The sequence below is a fragment of the Vigna unguiculata genome, chromosome 8, assembly GCF_004118075.2.
Source record: "Vigna unguiculata cultivar IT97K-499-35 chromosome 8, ASM411807v1, whole genome shotgun sequence".
Classification (NCBI taxonomy): domain Eukaryota; kingdom Viridiplantae; phylum Streptophyta; class Magnoliopsida; order Fabales; family Fabaceae; genus Vigna; species Vigna unguiculata.
This window is the reverse complement of record NC_040286.1, coordinates 33324559-33342050: the sequence shown is the minus strand read 5'-3', so window position 1 is coordinate 33342050 and position 17492 is coordinate 33324559. Positions and strand designations below refer to the sequence as shown.

At 27.3% G+C, this 17492-nt stretch overlaps 1 protein-coding gene across 1 annotated transcript; it reads left to right on the top strand.

Moving 5' to 3' along the window:
* The first annotated feature begins 7593 nt into the window (after positions 1–7593).
* On the top strand, positions 7594–11425 carry LOC114194751 (CTD nuclear envelope phosphatase 1 homolog). The gene is made up of 6 exons (XM_028085142.1): positions 7594–8186; positions 9161–9289; positions 9373–9493; positions 9582–9663; positions 10708–10861; positions 10981–11425. Exons 1-6 carry the CDS (start codon positions 7899–7901, stop codon positions 11113–11115), a joined length of 909 nt encoding a protein of 302 aa, XP_027940943.1. The 5' UTR covers positions 7594–7898; the 3' UTR covers positions 11116–11425.
* Positions 11426–17492: the final 6067 nt, after the last annotated feature.

The window sequence follows — 17492 nt, the reverse complement described above, 5'->3', positions numbered from 1 at the left end:
GCAAGCCTTTGTAAATGTAAGTTTCATTCAGGCACTGAGATTGGTCTACTGGTTTAGAGGCTCAAATAATTTGCTTTAGATCAGATACTCAATCCTCATTTTTTATGATTACAAAAAAAACAAAACAAAAATTCTCAGTCGTAAACATGAATGTTTTTATTTATTTTCTTACCAGACATGAATTTATTAATATTTGCCACTTTAATCATATGTTTTTCAATTTAATTATTAATTTTTCTAAATTTTATTCTATATTCAATTTACTTTTTTATATTAATCTTTCGTCTTTTGTCCTAAATTTCAGTTATTAATGCTTTTAATTTTAAATAACTTATTATTTTACTTAGCTGTTTATTTCAAACAGATACAATACATGTATCAGATACGACACGTATCTAATACGTCGATACTATTATTTTGAAAAGTGTACACTAATTCTTACAAGCATAATAAGTATATGGTTATTAATGAGTGAATCCAAATTTCCTGATTAGAGACAAATTATTTTAATAGTCAAAATCTAGCAGCTAATATTAGTGGCCAATTTAAAAACCAATTCATAATTGAAACTATTTTAATTATCAATTTAGAGACTAATTATAATTTTTTGAAATTATTTTAGTTGTCAATTTGGTCACTATATAGTGACTAATTATTTTTTGGCATGAAAATTAATCACTATTCAAATATTTTATTGTAGTGTATTACGACTTTATAAATTAGATACTTCATTCATAAATATCGTTGAAGTATCCTAAAATATAAGACACGATACATGTCAAACATGGATAGGTGACTCAAATGGAAGTATGAGTGCGTCATATTCAAATAATCACTCTCTCTACCATTTACAAAATTATAGCTGTGTTTAATTTCATTTATAGTTTTTAAATTCTGTTGACATAATTTTGAAATCACTTCTACCAATATTCATGTAAAGTCTACTTTAAATTTGTATGTTATAAATGTTTCTCTTCTCAACAACATTAAAACTTTAACGTAACCGCTAAATATCTTATCTATTATACAATTATACAAGTATATATTAATTGGAGTGAATTTTAAAATATGAATAGAAAACCTTTAAATTATATGCATTCAGAGAATCTAAAATAAAATGTTTGATTCAATATATATATATATATATATATATATATATATATATATATATATATATATATATATATATAAGGATATATGTATGTATAAGGAATGAATTAATATAAAATTAACTATAGATAAATTTATTCTCTTCAATAATAGAACATCAAGTCTACCGAGCTTTTGATCAAAATTAAAACTATTTTAATATAAGCACTTCATCAAACAAATTTAATTTTACATAATAGTAGGTATTTTTAAAATATAGAATTATATAGCAACAATTTTTTTATTTATTTATCTAAAAATGTGGACTGTGTTGTCATTGAGCCAATATTGACAACTGAATTCATAAAATTTAATTTCAAACTTGAGAAATCTGCATGTATGGCACTGATTTTTCTTCCTGATTATGAATCATATATATAATCATCTATATTTTGACAAAAATATGTTAATGTAACACAGTTCAGGATTAATGTTCCAATTAAGGAAATGGTATGTAATTTCTTCTTAATTATAAAGTAGCTTATATTAGTTTCGTAAAAAATGCTTATGGGCATATTCTGATAAACTATTTTAGTACGAGTTTTAATAAAAATATCAAATAATGTGAATACGTATCCATAAAATTCTGACAATGACAAAATTAATTTTGTTTTTCAGTACTGTCAATGTAAAAAATAAATAAATTGTTGTCAAATTAATCAGAAATCGACTCACCTGTGACTTTTAAAATTCTCGTTAAGAAGTTAGCAAAATTATTTACCGAAGCTATGAAAATTATTATAATAAACGTGCTGACATCTACATTTTTCAAATTGAATATTTATTAATATGTTGCATTAAATTTTGAGAAAATACTGTAATAAAATAAGGTGAGACTAATTTCTACAAGATAAAATAAGACCAAAGGTTGTGATTTTTATGAATGTGACATTTTTCCAAGTAATTAAGGAATATTATTTATCATACTAATATTTGTTTAATTATAGAATAGAGATAGGGTCATTTGTTTTTTATTCGTTATGTAATGGATCGGAAGTTGATGGAAGGTCACATATAGAAATTTAGGCCCACTTATTGTGTGATACACCTTTTATTTCTTTCTTCGTGGGTTGAAACAAATGCTACCGATACCCCTCAATATTGCTATTAAAACTCTTCACCGTGTCTAAAATTTGACTTTACTGAAAAGTAATTATTCATGGATATTTGTTGCTTTTGATCACTTCATCAAATAATATTTATCATGTCTAAAATTTGAAAAACCTTTAAATTTTCATTTTTTACATTCTAATGTATTGAGTATCGATGTATATAAATTTAATATCTAACTATCGATATAAGTATCATTATCCTTCTTTAATGATAATGATATTTTGATATTTTGACACCACTAAGTTTAATTCTTAATTGACAACGATTTTGATATTATTTTTTTATAGTGATTGCGTGGTACAGAATTGCTTTGGTACACATAACTTGCATTGGACATGCCCACATTTTTTCATCAAAACATAATTTAAGATGATGTGTTGATACAATACATAAATTTAAGATGAAAATTTAAATTATTTAGATTAGACTACAAAAGGATAATTAAGGCCTAGAATAATATTACATTATTCTATTTTTGCATATTAGTTATTAAAGACTATATATATAAAGAGAGAGAGAGGAGGGGGAGAGAGAGAGAGATTCACATTTTTATTGTTTAAGCACTTAATTTTATTTTATATATATATATATATATATATATATATATATATATATATATATATATAATCCTTTTTATTAGATATACTTTTGGGGAAAATTGTAGAGTCAATTCATTATAATCATATTTTTAGGAGTTCCCAATAAATATTAAAACTATTATTTCTTTTGTCCTTATTGAAAAAGTATTAAAAATACTACTTATACAAAGATGAAAATTTTGAAATTTACATTGTAATTGGAAGAAGAGTAGAAACATTTTTTTTTCTTGAAAATCTGTTTCCGTGAATCGTGTTTTATTTTTTTTTTCTTGCTACTTAAAAAAAAAATGGTTACGTAAGCTTGCTTTTTTTTTTTCTTTGTTCTTTTTATAAATAAACCTAAGTTACAATACTACAATTCCACTAAAGTGTGTATAAATGTCTAATTAGACTAAGAAAATTCTTCTACAAATTATCACCAACCATAATACAGCTCAATTTAACAATCTAAAGATAAAAGGGCTAACTCACAAACTCACCACAATATAGTTTACAGTCAAATACTAATTCAACCCATCCTTAATTAATGTATGTATCTAAGAAAATAATCTTCAACATTCAAAATCCTTAATTTATCAATTATCAATTATCAATTTATCACACTATCAAATTGTAATTTGTACCTTAATTTAGAAATTATAGTAAAACTAATTTCTTTTACCTTTAAGTTTCCTTGTAACCTGATCAAACAAAGGTGGAATAAGAGAGTGACAAAAATATATAAAGAAACTCTTTATCATCTCAAACTCAAATTACATCCTACAATTTAGTTTAAACTTGAAAACAAAAAAATCGAGGATTTTGCTTTGATACATATTCGATGTATTCATGATTAACTAAATCAATTTGATGCGGTATTTTTTATCGGTCTGACTAGCAAACTTCTATTATTCTATCTAACTTGTAATGTGTTGGTTGTAAGATTCTACTACTAAGATAAAATTAATATAGAAGTCACTTATGGTGTGAACCAACTTTACAAATATATTCAATTTACTATCTTTTATTGTGAATTTCAATTAGAAATTCATGTATTTCTTTTCAATATATTTTTTTATATATATAGAAATGAAATGGTGTGTGGAAAACGAAAAATCAAAAAATAAAAGATATAGATGTAGACGAAGATGAATTGAAATAATCAAACGTGATATATGATTTATAATAATGCAAACTACAGAAAATTAAATTATCAAGGATAAAATAAAAACTAGTAAAAAAATATTATGAATACGATGATCCAATAAGTAAGTGATAAAATAAGCGTATAGAATTTATATGGTGTTTTGGAGTATTTGAAACATGGTTTATGTGTTGTTGTGGATAATTTGTATGCATTCTGTATGAAGTTTATTTATTTGGGTGGTTAATTAAGATTCAACCACTAACTAATACATGTGTATTGTGTTTGGTAATTCTGAAACTTTTTACATTAAATAAAAATTTAAATCATCCAAACATTATAAGAACATTCAAATGATAAATATTAGTGATTTAAGAGACATGTTGGTGTTTGAATGAAAAATACCGAATTACCGTTTCTTTGGAGATGATTGATTAATCATAGAAGTTTTTATCGTTGTAATGGTAATTCAAAATGATGAATATACTTAAAGAACGGTGTTGTGTTATGGTTTATTTATGAAATGATTATATGTATTATGTGCAACTATGTATACAATACCTATAAGGTTTACGGTAAATAATACATAAATTGTACTGCATATACAACAATAAATTAACATGTATAAGATAATTAGAAGCTAAAAAATTTTATGCATCAAATTGTTATATAGTAAGTGCAATGATCTATCATAGAAGATCAATGATCACCTTTTAAATATACGTTTGACAACAAAGTATTTGTCTTATTCAAAAAATGTATAATACAAGTATTCTGTGACGTTGATCGTAAAATGCAATTAAGGATTTATGTATTCTAAGGTAGTAAGTGACTAAAGTGAGATTTATTTGTAATTTTTAATGAATGTGAGTAGTTATATTGTAAATACATCATGTTATGTAATTGTTTAAATAATTAGTCATATGTGGATGTTTGTAAATTGATTGAATCAAGATATTACAAGAGTGGAAACAGTTAAAATCAATATATTACATATAACAACGACAAAACCGACCAAGAAATCAAGAAAAAAAAAAAAAAAAAAAACTCACGCTTATGTACGGAAGTGTGTACATGACTAACATAGTAGATCAAATGGTTATTTCTAAATTGCCAACTCAAAATTAGTATACATGAAAGAAAAATCTTTAATTTAATTTTACTATGTTATTCATTTTTAATCTCAACACTTCAAGATGACTCATTATAGCAAACTCATAAATTAATGAATTATTAAAACTGTAATAGTTTAACTACTTATAAGAACAAACTAATAATCTTATTTATGTAAGAAAACATGTTTTAGTAAAACTCAAAAATAATTTAAAATATGTTCATTTTAATTTTTTTAAAATTAAATACTAAGTAACTTTTACATGTTTAAGTAAAACTACTTAAAAATAAATCAATATGAAAAATAAAATATTAATTTCTAGAAGTAAGTTGGGGTTGCTTTTAACAAAATATCCTTCTTCATTTTAATTTTTATAATTCTTTTTTTTTTAACTACAACATCCTATCTTTCTATCTTTTCGGAGAAAAGAAATTGATTATAACTTGGTAAAAAAAATTCAAATGTAACTTGGGTAACTGAAACTAAAGCTTAAAAAAAAAGAGTAAAATATTTAATCAATAGGTTTATAAAGAAGAAAACTTAAATAAATTGGGCTATTATTTTCCAATCTCATGACTGAGTTTTAATTAGAAAAGAGAGAAGATATAATAATAATAATAATAATAATAATAATATAAGAATATGGAGAGAGTCTTTAAAGACTCGAAGATTGTCTTTTGTTATTGGCTCATTCATTGTGACAGTACCTTCTTCCTATTTTCCTATTCTTTATTATCATCTGTTACCTCTTTCGTTCATCCCAATCATCAATCTCCTCATTCCTCACGCTCCCTCACACGCGCCTCAATCATTCATACATTGCTGCATTCCCTCCTTTAGTTATAATTTTCTTACATTAATTAATAATCTTTTATAAGATTAATTAAACGTAATTTATAACATTTTGAAACTTATTTTCATCCTTTTCTTTTCTTAGTAAGAGAGTGTTAGCAAAATGTTGATAGCGATCATTTTGAACAAATTATAATGGGATCAAAATGTTTGGTATATCTAAATTTAGGTATGGAATTAAAATTTATCTTAAAATTTTTTGTTTTTCTATTTGGGTGATTGTTGTTGCTTTGGAAAAAATACATAGAAATATATGATATGTAAATTCATCTATCATTTTATTTATTGGTTATTAATTAAAACATTTGATACCATTCTTCTAACAATTTAGTGCAGTATCATTATAATATTAGTATTATTGATATTTTTCACATTCTTATTATTGTTGTGATTTTTAATTACTACTAACTACTTATTTTTGTATTTTTTAAAATTTAAAATATAATCTGAATCACCATTAAATACTACAGTTTAAAAATCATGTAAATAAACATATGTTTTAATTAGCCTTCTTTAATATATAAAACATAGAAAAATACAACTCGAATACAATGTGACTGTAATGAGTTAATGTGGAAGAAATATTGACAAATAAAGGTTAAATAATCGATGGAAGAAAATTATTATTATATGTTCTAATTATTATTTTAATTTGTTTTCCAATTTTACTCTTTAGATACATTTTTCTAAATTAAAATCATTATTTTATTAATATTATCTAAGTGATCATTTATTTAGATTAATAATTCTTTTTCAATTTAATTATTGTTTTAAACTTAATAAAATTTGTAATTAAAAAATTATCTAAAAAGTACAGTTATTTATATTTAATTTTATAACTTTAATAACTAATAATAATTTTATTACTTTTTATTATCATAAAAAAAGTTAACACTTAAAAAAATTTAAAAAACATGTTACTAATATATAGGAAAAAATAATTATCATTAAAAAAAAGCAAAAAAAAAAAAAGTATATAAAAGATGAGAGAACTCATTTATATATAGTGTTATAAATATTGTTACTATGAACATAAATATCATTTTAAAACAAGAATACTATTTTGATCTTTTGTATTTTTAGCTAATTTTAATGTATTTGTATATCTTTTAAACAACTCATTTTGATAATTTAACTATGCAACATTACTTAAAGAGATCCTTTGGTAAAGTTTCACTAACACTACTTATGTTTTTATTGAAAAATAATTATTTTTCCGTAGCAGCAATTAGAAACTAAAACCAAAATTGAATTACTAAAGTCATTAAATTAAACACAGTGAAGTAGTAAAATTATGACACAAAATTCAACATACAACCTTAATTCATAACATTTCTTAATCGTGTAAATTTGGATCTTGACATAGTACATCTTTTGGTAAGTCAATGTACTTATCAATACTTTTAATATTTATTAAAATTTAAAACTAAAAATAAAATGTACATGATCATTTTAGTTTGACGATATTAATATTACGTGGTTGAAAAATAATATAGACTAAAAGACGATTTTACGCGGACTTAATAACATATGAAAGCGATCTTGGTTTTTGAGACAGTCGTATTAACGGGAACCAATCAATTTCCAACGAACAAAGAAAAAAGTAAAATATCCAAAAATCCAGATTTATTAAATAATACAGAAACCTAGAAGCCATTGGTGACTAACGCGCCACCAAGGTGTGCACGCGCAACCGCAGCGCGTGAGGTGTTCTGCGTTGGCTTTTCCCCTCCCTTTCTCTTTTGTATCGTTCCCCTTCTCTCTCTGCAGACCTCGTCGAAGCACCACCGTGACCACATCTCTCTGAAAATCAGACGCAGAAGAGAGAGACTGTTAATAAAACCCGTACGAAGCACGTCACAAACGCAATTTAAAGCAGAAGAAGCGATTTATAAATTGTTTGGGTTTGGGTGGTTGGGTTAGGGTATTATCTATCTGCTGGTTGGATATGGGCGAGTTGACTCAGGCGGAGGTGTACTCGCCGAGGACTCAGCAAGTGTGGAGGGCACTGTTGAGTTGGTTGGCCTTCTTCTTTCAGATCTTCTTTCAGATTATAAGAGCCTTAGGTCACTACCCTCTACTCTCTTTCTCTTCTTCTTCATCTTCTTCGTCTTCTTCTTCCTTTAAGCCTCTTCCCTCTGTTGAGCTTGTCGAACACGATTCGCCTCCTCCATCCGCTCTTGAAATCACAGCCGTTGATTATTCCCCCGCCGATCGTCCCATCCAAAAACTCACGGTATTTACTGTTCCGTCCTTGTTTTATTACTTTTTTTATTTTTTGCTGTTTTTCTGTTTGCTGATATTTAACTGAAGTGAAGACGAAGTTGTTGTTGATTCCTCTCGTGTTTAATATATATAACTGCTGGAGTTGTTGTTTCTTGTTATGTATTTTTTGAAAAAAAAAAAATTGTTTCTGACTTTTACTGTGATCTGAGTAGGGTTTAAGGAGGATGATAAAGTATGTATGTGTGTTTAAGGAGGTGAATAGGAATACTTGTTGTATAGAAAGATAGCTGAGAGTGTGAATCTGTGTTTTGGGGATGAAGATGGTTTGCTTTGTCTTTTGTTTGTACTTTGAACTTCGTTTTTTCCTGCAGCTTCGCTTGCTTGTTGTCTTCTTGTTTTTGTACTTTTTTTTTGTTTTATTTTATTTTAGTTTTCTGGTGTCTGTTGATTTCTTTTGCTTGCTTCAGAGTTCTTGTAAGAAATGTTGATGTGTTTCTAAATCTTCTTCATCAATGTTTAATGTGTTGCTACTCTCGTTGTGTTGTTTATAGTGTTAATTTTCCCGATCTTTTCATGCACACTTTGCAAAAGCTTGCAAATGCCAAATTTGGCGTGCAGTTCATGCTTCCATGTATTTCTCAGTTTGTGGTTGAAGTTAGAGGGGCCATGTCAAATATAAGGTGCATGGTATTTTTTATGTTTAACATTTTGAGTGCATCAAATTTCTGAATAGAAAGGAATAACATACAGGTTTGTAACATTTTTACTAGTTAGAAAAAGAAGAAAGGGAAAAGTGGTATATGGTGTATTCTTTTTTATGAGCTCTTTGAAGAATACTAAGGATGTTATTTTCTATGTTGTTTTCTTCTGCTACTTCCTGTCCTCTGATCTTCTGCTACTCTCTCTTCTTTCCAAATATTGTTACTATTTTATTCTTAATTTCCTGTAGCTAGTGTAGATTTGATCTTATACGGGTACTTGTAGGTGGTGCTGGACTTAGATGAAACACTGGTATGTGCATATGAGACATCAAGTTTGCCAGCTGCTCTACGGACTCAAGCAATCGAAGGTGGTTTGAATTGGTTTGAGCTGGAATGTGTATCGATAGACAAGGTAAGTTACTCTGTAATTTGCATCTGATTATTTGGCAATATGTAGAATATCGATCATTCACCCGGGCATGTTGGATTTTCAAGGAAGGAGAGGGGAAACCAAAAATCAATTATGTTACAGTATTTGAACGCCCTGGGTTGAAGGAATTCTTAAAGAAACTGAGTGAATTTGCTGACTTGGTGCTGTTCACTGCTGGTCTTGAAGGTTTGTCTCAAAATACTTAGCTGATACATTTGTCCATATTCATCGTCTGGGAATTATGTTCAATGTATATGCCTCTGAATTCTCACAGGCTATGCTAGACCCCTTGTTGACAGAATAGACGCCGAAAATCGATTCAGTCTACGGCTTTATCGGCCCTCAACAATTAGCACGTGAGTGCATCTCTCTTGTTTCCAATCCAGTACCTCTTTAAGTTTGAGGGTCAGTCATTGAATTTTGACAAAACTGATTAAACAGACACGGGCACTGATATTTGAAGCAAATTTGTTGCCTTCATATTTTATTGATGATTGGCTATATTGGTCTGAATGAAAATTTTCTAAATTTAACTGCAGTTGGCTTTATAGTTAAAAGTATGAAGGTATAGAAGAACCGTGCAGCAATTATCTCTTATTTCTAAATTTTTGTTTTCAACTAAATGTTTATGTTATTTTTTTATCATCTGTATGTGTGCTACAGACACATATATATGCATGTTTGGTATCTTCAAATTCATTGGAGTGCTTAGTCTTGATGAATGATATATCTTGTATTCCATTTTTTTTGTTATTCAGAGAGTGGTTGCGTTAGCCTTTTACCAAAAACAAAATAATCTGGATGGCTTTTATAATATCTTTGAAGTTTTTAGGGATTATGTGCTATGGACTTTCTTGCTAAAATGTCTTGATTCTTTTGTATGTTTACAAAAATCATTAGAGATAAATATGGGTGAGATGCGCCAAACCTCTCGTATGTTAAAAATCAATTATGCACCTTGACAAAATTTTCAGAAGCAATTTAATCAAATTTCTTTGTAAATTGAAGTGTATACTTTATTTTTATGCATAGACAAGGAATTTGATTCATTTTCTTTTCCAGCTAGTATGTTGAGATGTTTATCGAAATTGGCTTTTAGTTGGTTTGCATGTGTTTTCATTCTTGGTATAGTGGGAGCTGTCACCACAAGCTGAACTCTTCCAAATCCCCACCTACGGTAACCTCACGAGTAATGCCTGGGATTAGTTTTCCCATTGTCAGTTGTAGACTCTGTTCTGCATAGTCAAGGCCACAGTTGAATTTTGGATTTACATTTTTTATAAAATCATTTATGGAATTTAAACTTATTTGAGTTACTATGGGGATGTCTTGAGGTTTTAAGTTCAGAGACTGCTGGATGAATTTGTATAAGCTTTCTTATAAATGCTGGTTGCTTGCAGGGAATATCGGGAACATGTCAAGGATCTCACCTGCATTTCAAAGGATCTTTGCCGCATTGTAATTGTAGACAATAATCCTTTCAGCTTTGTATTGCAACCAGTAAATGGAATTCCATGCATTCCTTTCTCGGCTGGGCAACCACATGACACCCAGGTGAAGGATACTACTTGCTTTGGAAAATTAAAGCCACCATTACCAAAATAAATTAAAAAAAAATCCTCATAATGTTTTGATGAATTGCTCACCATTTCCCGCTTTTCGATGTGTAACAGCTTCTAGATGTCATTCTACCCCTTCTCAAGCAACTTTCTGAGCTGAATGATGTAAGACCTTTGCTCTATGAAAAGTTCCACATGCCTGATTGGTTCCAGAAACAAGGGATTCCGGCTTCTAGTTGGACTTTGTAGGATTAAACTAGTTTGCCATTAAGGTCTGTTTTTTTTTTTTTCCTTTTGCTGAAATTCTTAGTTATTTTGCTGGAAGGGCAGCTGCTGATTGGTTGAAATAGATTCTTTGTATAGCATGAATTTGTTTTTGGATCACTCAAAGGTTTCAAATGCTGCTTCTTGAAGTTAAATCAGTTCACTACTTGTGTATGTAGATTGTCAGAATTCTGATTCTTGTTTATAGGCTTGCAGTCTGTTGGAAAGTATCTTGTTAGTCCATTGTATAATTATTATCAATGATCATCAGTTTAAACATTCGTTACGTTGCAAAGTTTGTTATGAGCAGTGTTGGTGAAGCATGTTAAATAAATATAAACTAACTAGTTTTCCTTATTTGGGGTCAATTGCTTTAACGACTGCAAGAAAGGGTTCAGGGAGGTGGGGGGTTCAAGACAGTTGTTACTATTACTTCTAAACTTTCAAGACTGATGATGTGGTTCTGGTCGTTAGCATAATTTATGTCATTTTAGAAATTCAACTGCTGCAGCTTACATTATTAGTCGCTCGCAGTCAGAATGCTATGACACATTGACAAGCGTGGGAGAAACTTTTTGGTGTTAGGTAGCTATGATTGGCCTCTGAATAAGGAGAACAATTTTAATTCTGCCACCACATTGCGTGCTTAACTTGGAGTTGTTTCTGTATTTTCTGTTGACTCGTATCATAAATTATAGTATTTTACCTTGCTTCTAGTAGTTGAGAGTAAATAGTATGAAGTTGCGTATAAGGATAACTATGGATGTTGTCTACAGTGAACTTACTATTTAGACAATTACAGCTTCGGATGGATTTATCCAGGTCATGTTGGAAACGTATATTTCACAGTTGGAGAAATAGATGTAACAAAATAAAATATAGGTTAAATTATTTCTTTTGGTATTTATTTTCATAATAAAATATTAATTTGGTCCATTAATATTTTTTTATCTTAATTTGGTCTCTATTTTGAAAAATTTGATGTAATCAAGTCTTTTTCGTTAGTGGTGTAATAACGGTGTTAAATGGGATGTCACGTGTTAGTTTTTAGAATTTTTAAATTTTTTTATTTTGATTTTTTGAGAGTATGCCTCCAAAATATGAGTTGGAGTATGTTCATATATGGCTTGTGTTTGAGAAATAGGAATTATCTGATGATTGAATGGAACCCAACATCTTCTTATGTATTTAGGTTGTAAAAATAAGATAGAATATAAAACAATTATTTGCAATCTGACAGCTTGACATGTCCTTGTAACCTCTATCCAGTATTCCTCAAAACCTTCACAAAAAGCAACACCTTTTCATTCTCAACTTCACACTTTGTGTCTGCTTCTGCTTCTCTGCTTCCACACCCTTTATTTATTCTCCAACACTATTCAGTTGCCTTGTCTAAATGTCTCCTTTTCACTTCATACCTAGATATTGGTGATAATATCAATGGGGCGTGTTTCATTTTTACTCTAATTACTAATTAGTATTTATGTTTAAATAGTTGTGTAAAAAAATTCAAATATTAAAAATGTAACTTAATATATATCTTATACGAAGCCTTAATCTTAGTTTAATGAATGATGTAAAACTAATATCTTCTATCAGACTTAACCTTTGTAGATAATACAAAAGTTTTCATCAAAAGTAGCACACTTAGAACTGAAAGGAGAAGACATGGTGTTATAAAATTGATTGAGCGCGCGTCGTTTGTGCATATGGATTGTAGAATGGAGACATGATTTACTAAAAAGAATAGACAAACCTAAAATTTTATACAAATTATAATATTTGATTATGATGAGGATTTAATTGTATTGCATATGAGATCAATTGTTTCGTGATAGAGATTATGTAGGCCGGATCATAATCGAATCGTAGTGTTTGGACTGTTATACTTTTAAATAAAAAAATTGTGCCTAACAAAAATATAGCTTTTGACCAGATGATAAACGTTCCATCATGACATATTATAAAGTATTTAACTATGTTTTATTGGAGAAAAAACATATGGCTTATACTTAGTTAGCATTCCCATTGTACCAGGCTTTTGCAGCAGCCATGATTATAGTTACAACACATTATGTCGTTTTATAGTGTCGCTTTTTTCATTGTTTTTTTTTTCTGACCATAATCTTTGGCTTCCCATGAACTGAGTATGATTCGTGGTATGCATATTTTAGTTGTCGTAATAGTTGGCACTTTCTCTTTTATTGTTTTGTGCTACAAATAATGGTCAAAACAAACCTACTTGGTTGTTTTGTATTGCCTTTTATATGTTAAAGTTTGAAATTAAGGCCCCAACATTTTGTTCGTACATCTTCGAAGCTGGATAGAATATTTCTAGAAAGGATTAGGTGGGGTAATTATTTTGATAATTATATAAATATTGAATTGAAGCTCATACACTTAGAGTTTTGTATATAGTCTCCATCTCTAATTTCATTAAAGAAGGACTTTATATATTTATTTACTAATGACGGTTTTAATTCTCATTAAAATATTTCATTAATTAATGAAGTGACAAAGTATGACACGACTTTATAATAATAAATAATAATTTAAAATAATTGTTAATAGTAAAATTATTAACAAGATTAAGTCGATTACCGCGTGAATGTATGTCGTTAATAATTTGAGATACTCAAAAAAAATCTACAGTGGACAAGAGTTGAATTTCTTGTTATTCTTTTTGATAATATTTGCTTCTTAAAATTTCTTTTCCAACATTATGCAGAATATATTTGAAGCAACTTGTACATAATTGAAATTTAAAAGTTTCTTTGTGTGACAGCCAAACTAAGAATTCACCATGTTCAAATCATTGTAAGTTTGTTAAACACGAATAATTTTATATTAAAAATGTGTCTTAATGAAGTAAGGGAACGCATATAAATTAAATTATGACGTGAGACTTTTAAGTATGTAAAATATAAGTTCTTAGTTGAAGACAAGAAAATGAAATGATTTGAATCCTTACTTAATATATCCATATTTTGACCACCACAAATTTTTCGAACATCATTAAAATTACCATATTTAAGATATTATGTGTTGAAGTGTGAAATTAACTCATCGCACTTACAATTATTTATTGAAAAGACGTATCACTAGGTTTTGGCACGAAACTTTTGAAAAAGTTGAGTTGTTTTTAATATATTAAGATACGATACCACAATAATAAATGAAAGTTTTCTTAAAGAATATTTTTATCCACTTTAAACCACCTAATTTTAGATAGGAGTGACAAAACGGATCATTCGATCCGTTTTGGTTTTAGTCTGCTCTATCCTTAATTTACCAAAAAATAGATCGAATCAAACTAGTTCGTCGTAAAAAATAGGCCAAAAAAATTAAACCTGTCTCGTCAGTCAGCAGACTAATGAATTGACCCACCATCCTTTTTTCTAATCTTTTATTTATAATATATATATATATATATATATATATATATATATATATATATATATATATATATATAAATAAATATTTATAGCATATTTAATCACATAAATACTTTCTAAACTTTTAATCATAAGATAAATTAAAATAATTATTATATTTAAATGTTAAATTACTACATTATAACTAATAATTAAAACTTAATTTGTAAGTGTCAATGATTTAAATTATAATAGTATTGCATATTTACATTTATACAAAAATATAATATAAAAAATATTTTTTAATTATTTTTTATTTTTAAAAATAAAAAATATATATAAAAACGATCCAAGGGCGAACTAACCCGCCTTTGGTCTGCCGGTTTGACAAACTAGGCACACCGAATTAAAATAAGCTAGCAGATTAAAAATGTCAACCCAATCCGACATTTTTTTGACGGATTGAACTAAAACGAACTGACAGGTTGAAAATCTCAATAATTCGATCTGTTTTTTCCTTGATGGACAAGTGGGTTGACCCAGTGGCCCAAACGCGCAATGACACCCCTAATTAGTACATATATAATACTCTATGTTTCGATTCAAAATTAGGGTTGTTTTAGAATTTAAATTTCTATGATATATGGGATTTCCTTTTTTATTATCAGAAGTATAGTTGATCTTCCAATAATAAGTGTGTCTCTTTAAATGTAGTAAGATAGACAATATTAAAAAATTAATTCTGTCTTTTATTTATTAATAAATTACTAGTTCTTAATAATAATTTTTTAACATATTTGAGATTATAAAAAATTCATTTTATTTATTTATTACCATAATAAATTGATCTCAAACCGAGACTTAAGAACCAAAATTTTACTTCACTCGAATGTTGATCAAAATGTTTTATTTTTTTAACTGATTGTGATAATTTAGATGGCTCCAAATCTCCTTAATCATTAATTAGACGTTTTCTAAAATTATAAAAGTACACAATCTTGATCAGATTTAGACTGTATTTCTTTCAGATTATTTCTTTCAGTTGGTAAGCATAGGTTTTTAATGTTATGAAAGTACATTAGTCAATAACATAATTTAATATTTTATATGTGAAAACATAATCATGATAATATTTAATTTTATAATTTCATTTCTTATACATCAATTATTGTAAAATAAATATTAATATAATTTTATACCATTAAATTATAAATTTTTGGCATAAGTTTATTAAAAAATAATTTTCTCTACTTTGTTCTTAAAAATATGTTGATTTTTTAATATTTTTTATCTTTCAATCTATTTTATATCATAATAATTAATATATTTTTCATATGATGATGTATATTAGGTAAAAAAGAATCTACTGAAGAACTTTTATCAATCCTACAAATTATTTGTTACAATTTTAGAATAGTAGAACTATATGCAGCTAAAAAAATATTTAAACTAAAATATTTAATTTATTAGATACGTAAAACGATACAAATATTTATTAAAAACCTAAAATAAAATTAGATAGAAAATCTGAAATTTATTAAGTATCTCCCATGTGATAATTGTAGATTCATTTTTTAGGTAAAAAAACATTAAAAATAAATTTTGACACTATTATCTAAAGCTTTTCTCGTTATGTAATTATTTAAGAATATGTTTAAGAAAATTGTCTATTTATCATAATTCTATTCACCAATATACTTAATGAACATATAAGTTATGAATACAGGCAAAAATTATAGTAAATTTATTCAAATTTTAAATAGGACCCTTTAAAAATTAAATAGTGTGCACATTTAAATGCTTCATGTTTTTTGTATATGTATCATTGTATAAGTTTGATTGTAAATTTAAAATAACTTTTATGTTTAAAATATTTATTTATTGTTTTATGCAATTTTTGTTTAAGTATTAAGTTGTGTTTTTCACTATGGTTACTATTATTTGTATTGAAGAGTATGGTAGAAATGTCATGGTGGTCAATTAAATAATATTTTTGTCATTAATGATCATACTCTTTGCTCAAAATAATTTGTTCTTTTGTAAGACTTGTTGATTTTTATCACATTTCTAGCTATATGGGTGGGAAATCAAACTATATTAAAGCTTGAGTTTGAGTGATGAATTTTCCTTTGTAAAGATATGTTAATTATTCAATTAAGGTGATAAACGTTACCTCCCACATATCCATGAACATTTCATTTGTAAGATTATATATTTGTGGACGAGACGATAAATTTAATAAAGCTTGTTAACATATACTTTAATATATATCATATTAAAAAATTAATTTAAATTTAATTTAATATCACAAAATAAGTTTGTTAAGTCAAATTTCCTCTTGTGTAATGAGAATTCATCTCATCGATATAAAATCTTTAAACTATTCACTAAAACATAAATATACATATAATGAGCATTTATGATTTTTTTAAAATTTAATTAAAAGTATAACATTAACATTACTAATTTAAAAATTACTCTTTTATATGATATTATTAAATAAAATTTATACAAAATTATGTAAATGAAGTATGGGAGATGTGTTTAAATATAAATTTATGTATTTTACTGTGGTCATGGGAACATAATACAAAATTATGAAATTAGATGACATAGTTTTGATTTGGTGAAATATATTAAGATTCTGTATTATATATATATTAATTTAGTTTTATCTGCAATTGATAACAAATTTATAATATTTATTTTTTATTATTTCTTTCTTTCTCCATTTTTATCTCACTACTATAATGTCTAAGATTCCATCCCTATGTGCAGGCCAAGAGTATATAAATAGTTAATATGTTAAAAGGATTTTAAACCTGCACATTTTTAATATTATAAATAGGGGTGACAAACCCGGCCCGTTTTGGCCCGGCCCGTATGTGATCCATCAAAAAACGGGTCAGGACGGGCTGGCCCGTCAAATAGAAACGGGCCAATAGTCACAACCCGTCCCGTATAGGACGGGCTAACGGGTCGGACCGG

Excerpts from the sequence above, each read along its gene's own strand:
- LOC114194751 (XM_028085142.1), top strand. The coding sequence starts at position 7,899 with ATGGGCGAGTTGACTCAGGCGGAGGTGTACTCGCCGAGGACTCAGCAA. Across the intron at positions 9,290-9,372 it reads AATGTGTATCGATAGACAAG|GAAGGAGAGGGGAAACCAAA; the intron begins GTAAGTTACTCT and ends TGGATTTTCAAG. Across the intron at positions 9,494-9,581 it reads GTTCACTGCTGGTCTTGAAG|GCTATGCTAGACCCCTTGTT; the intron begins GTTTGTCTCAAA and ends GAATTCTCACAG.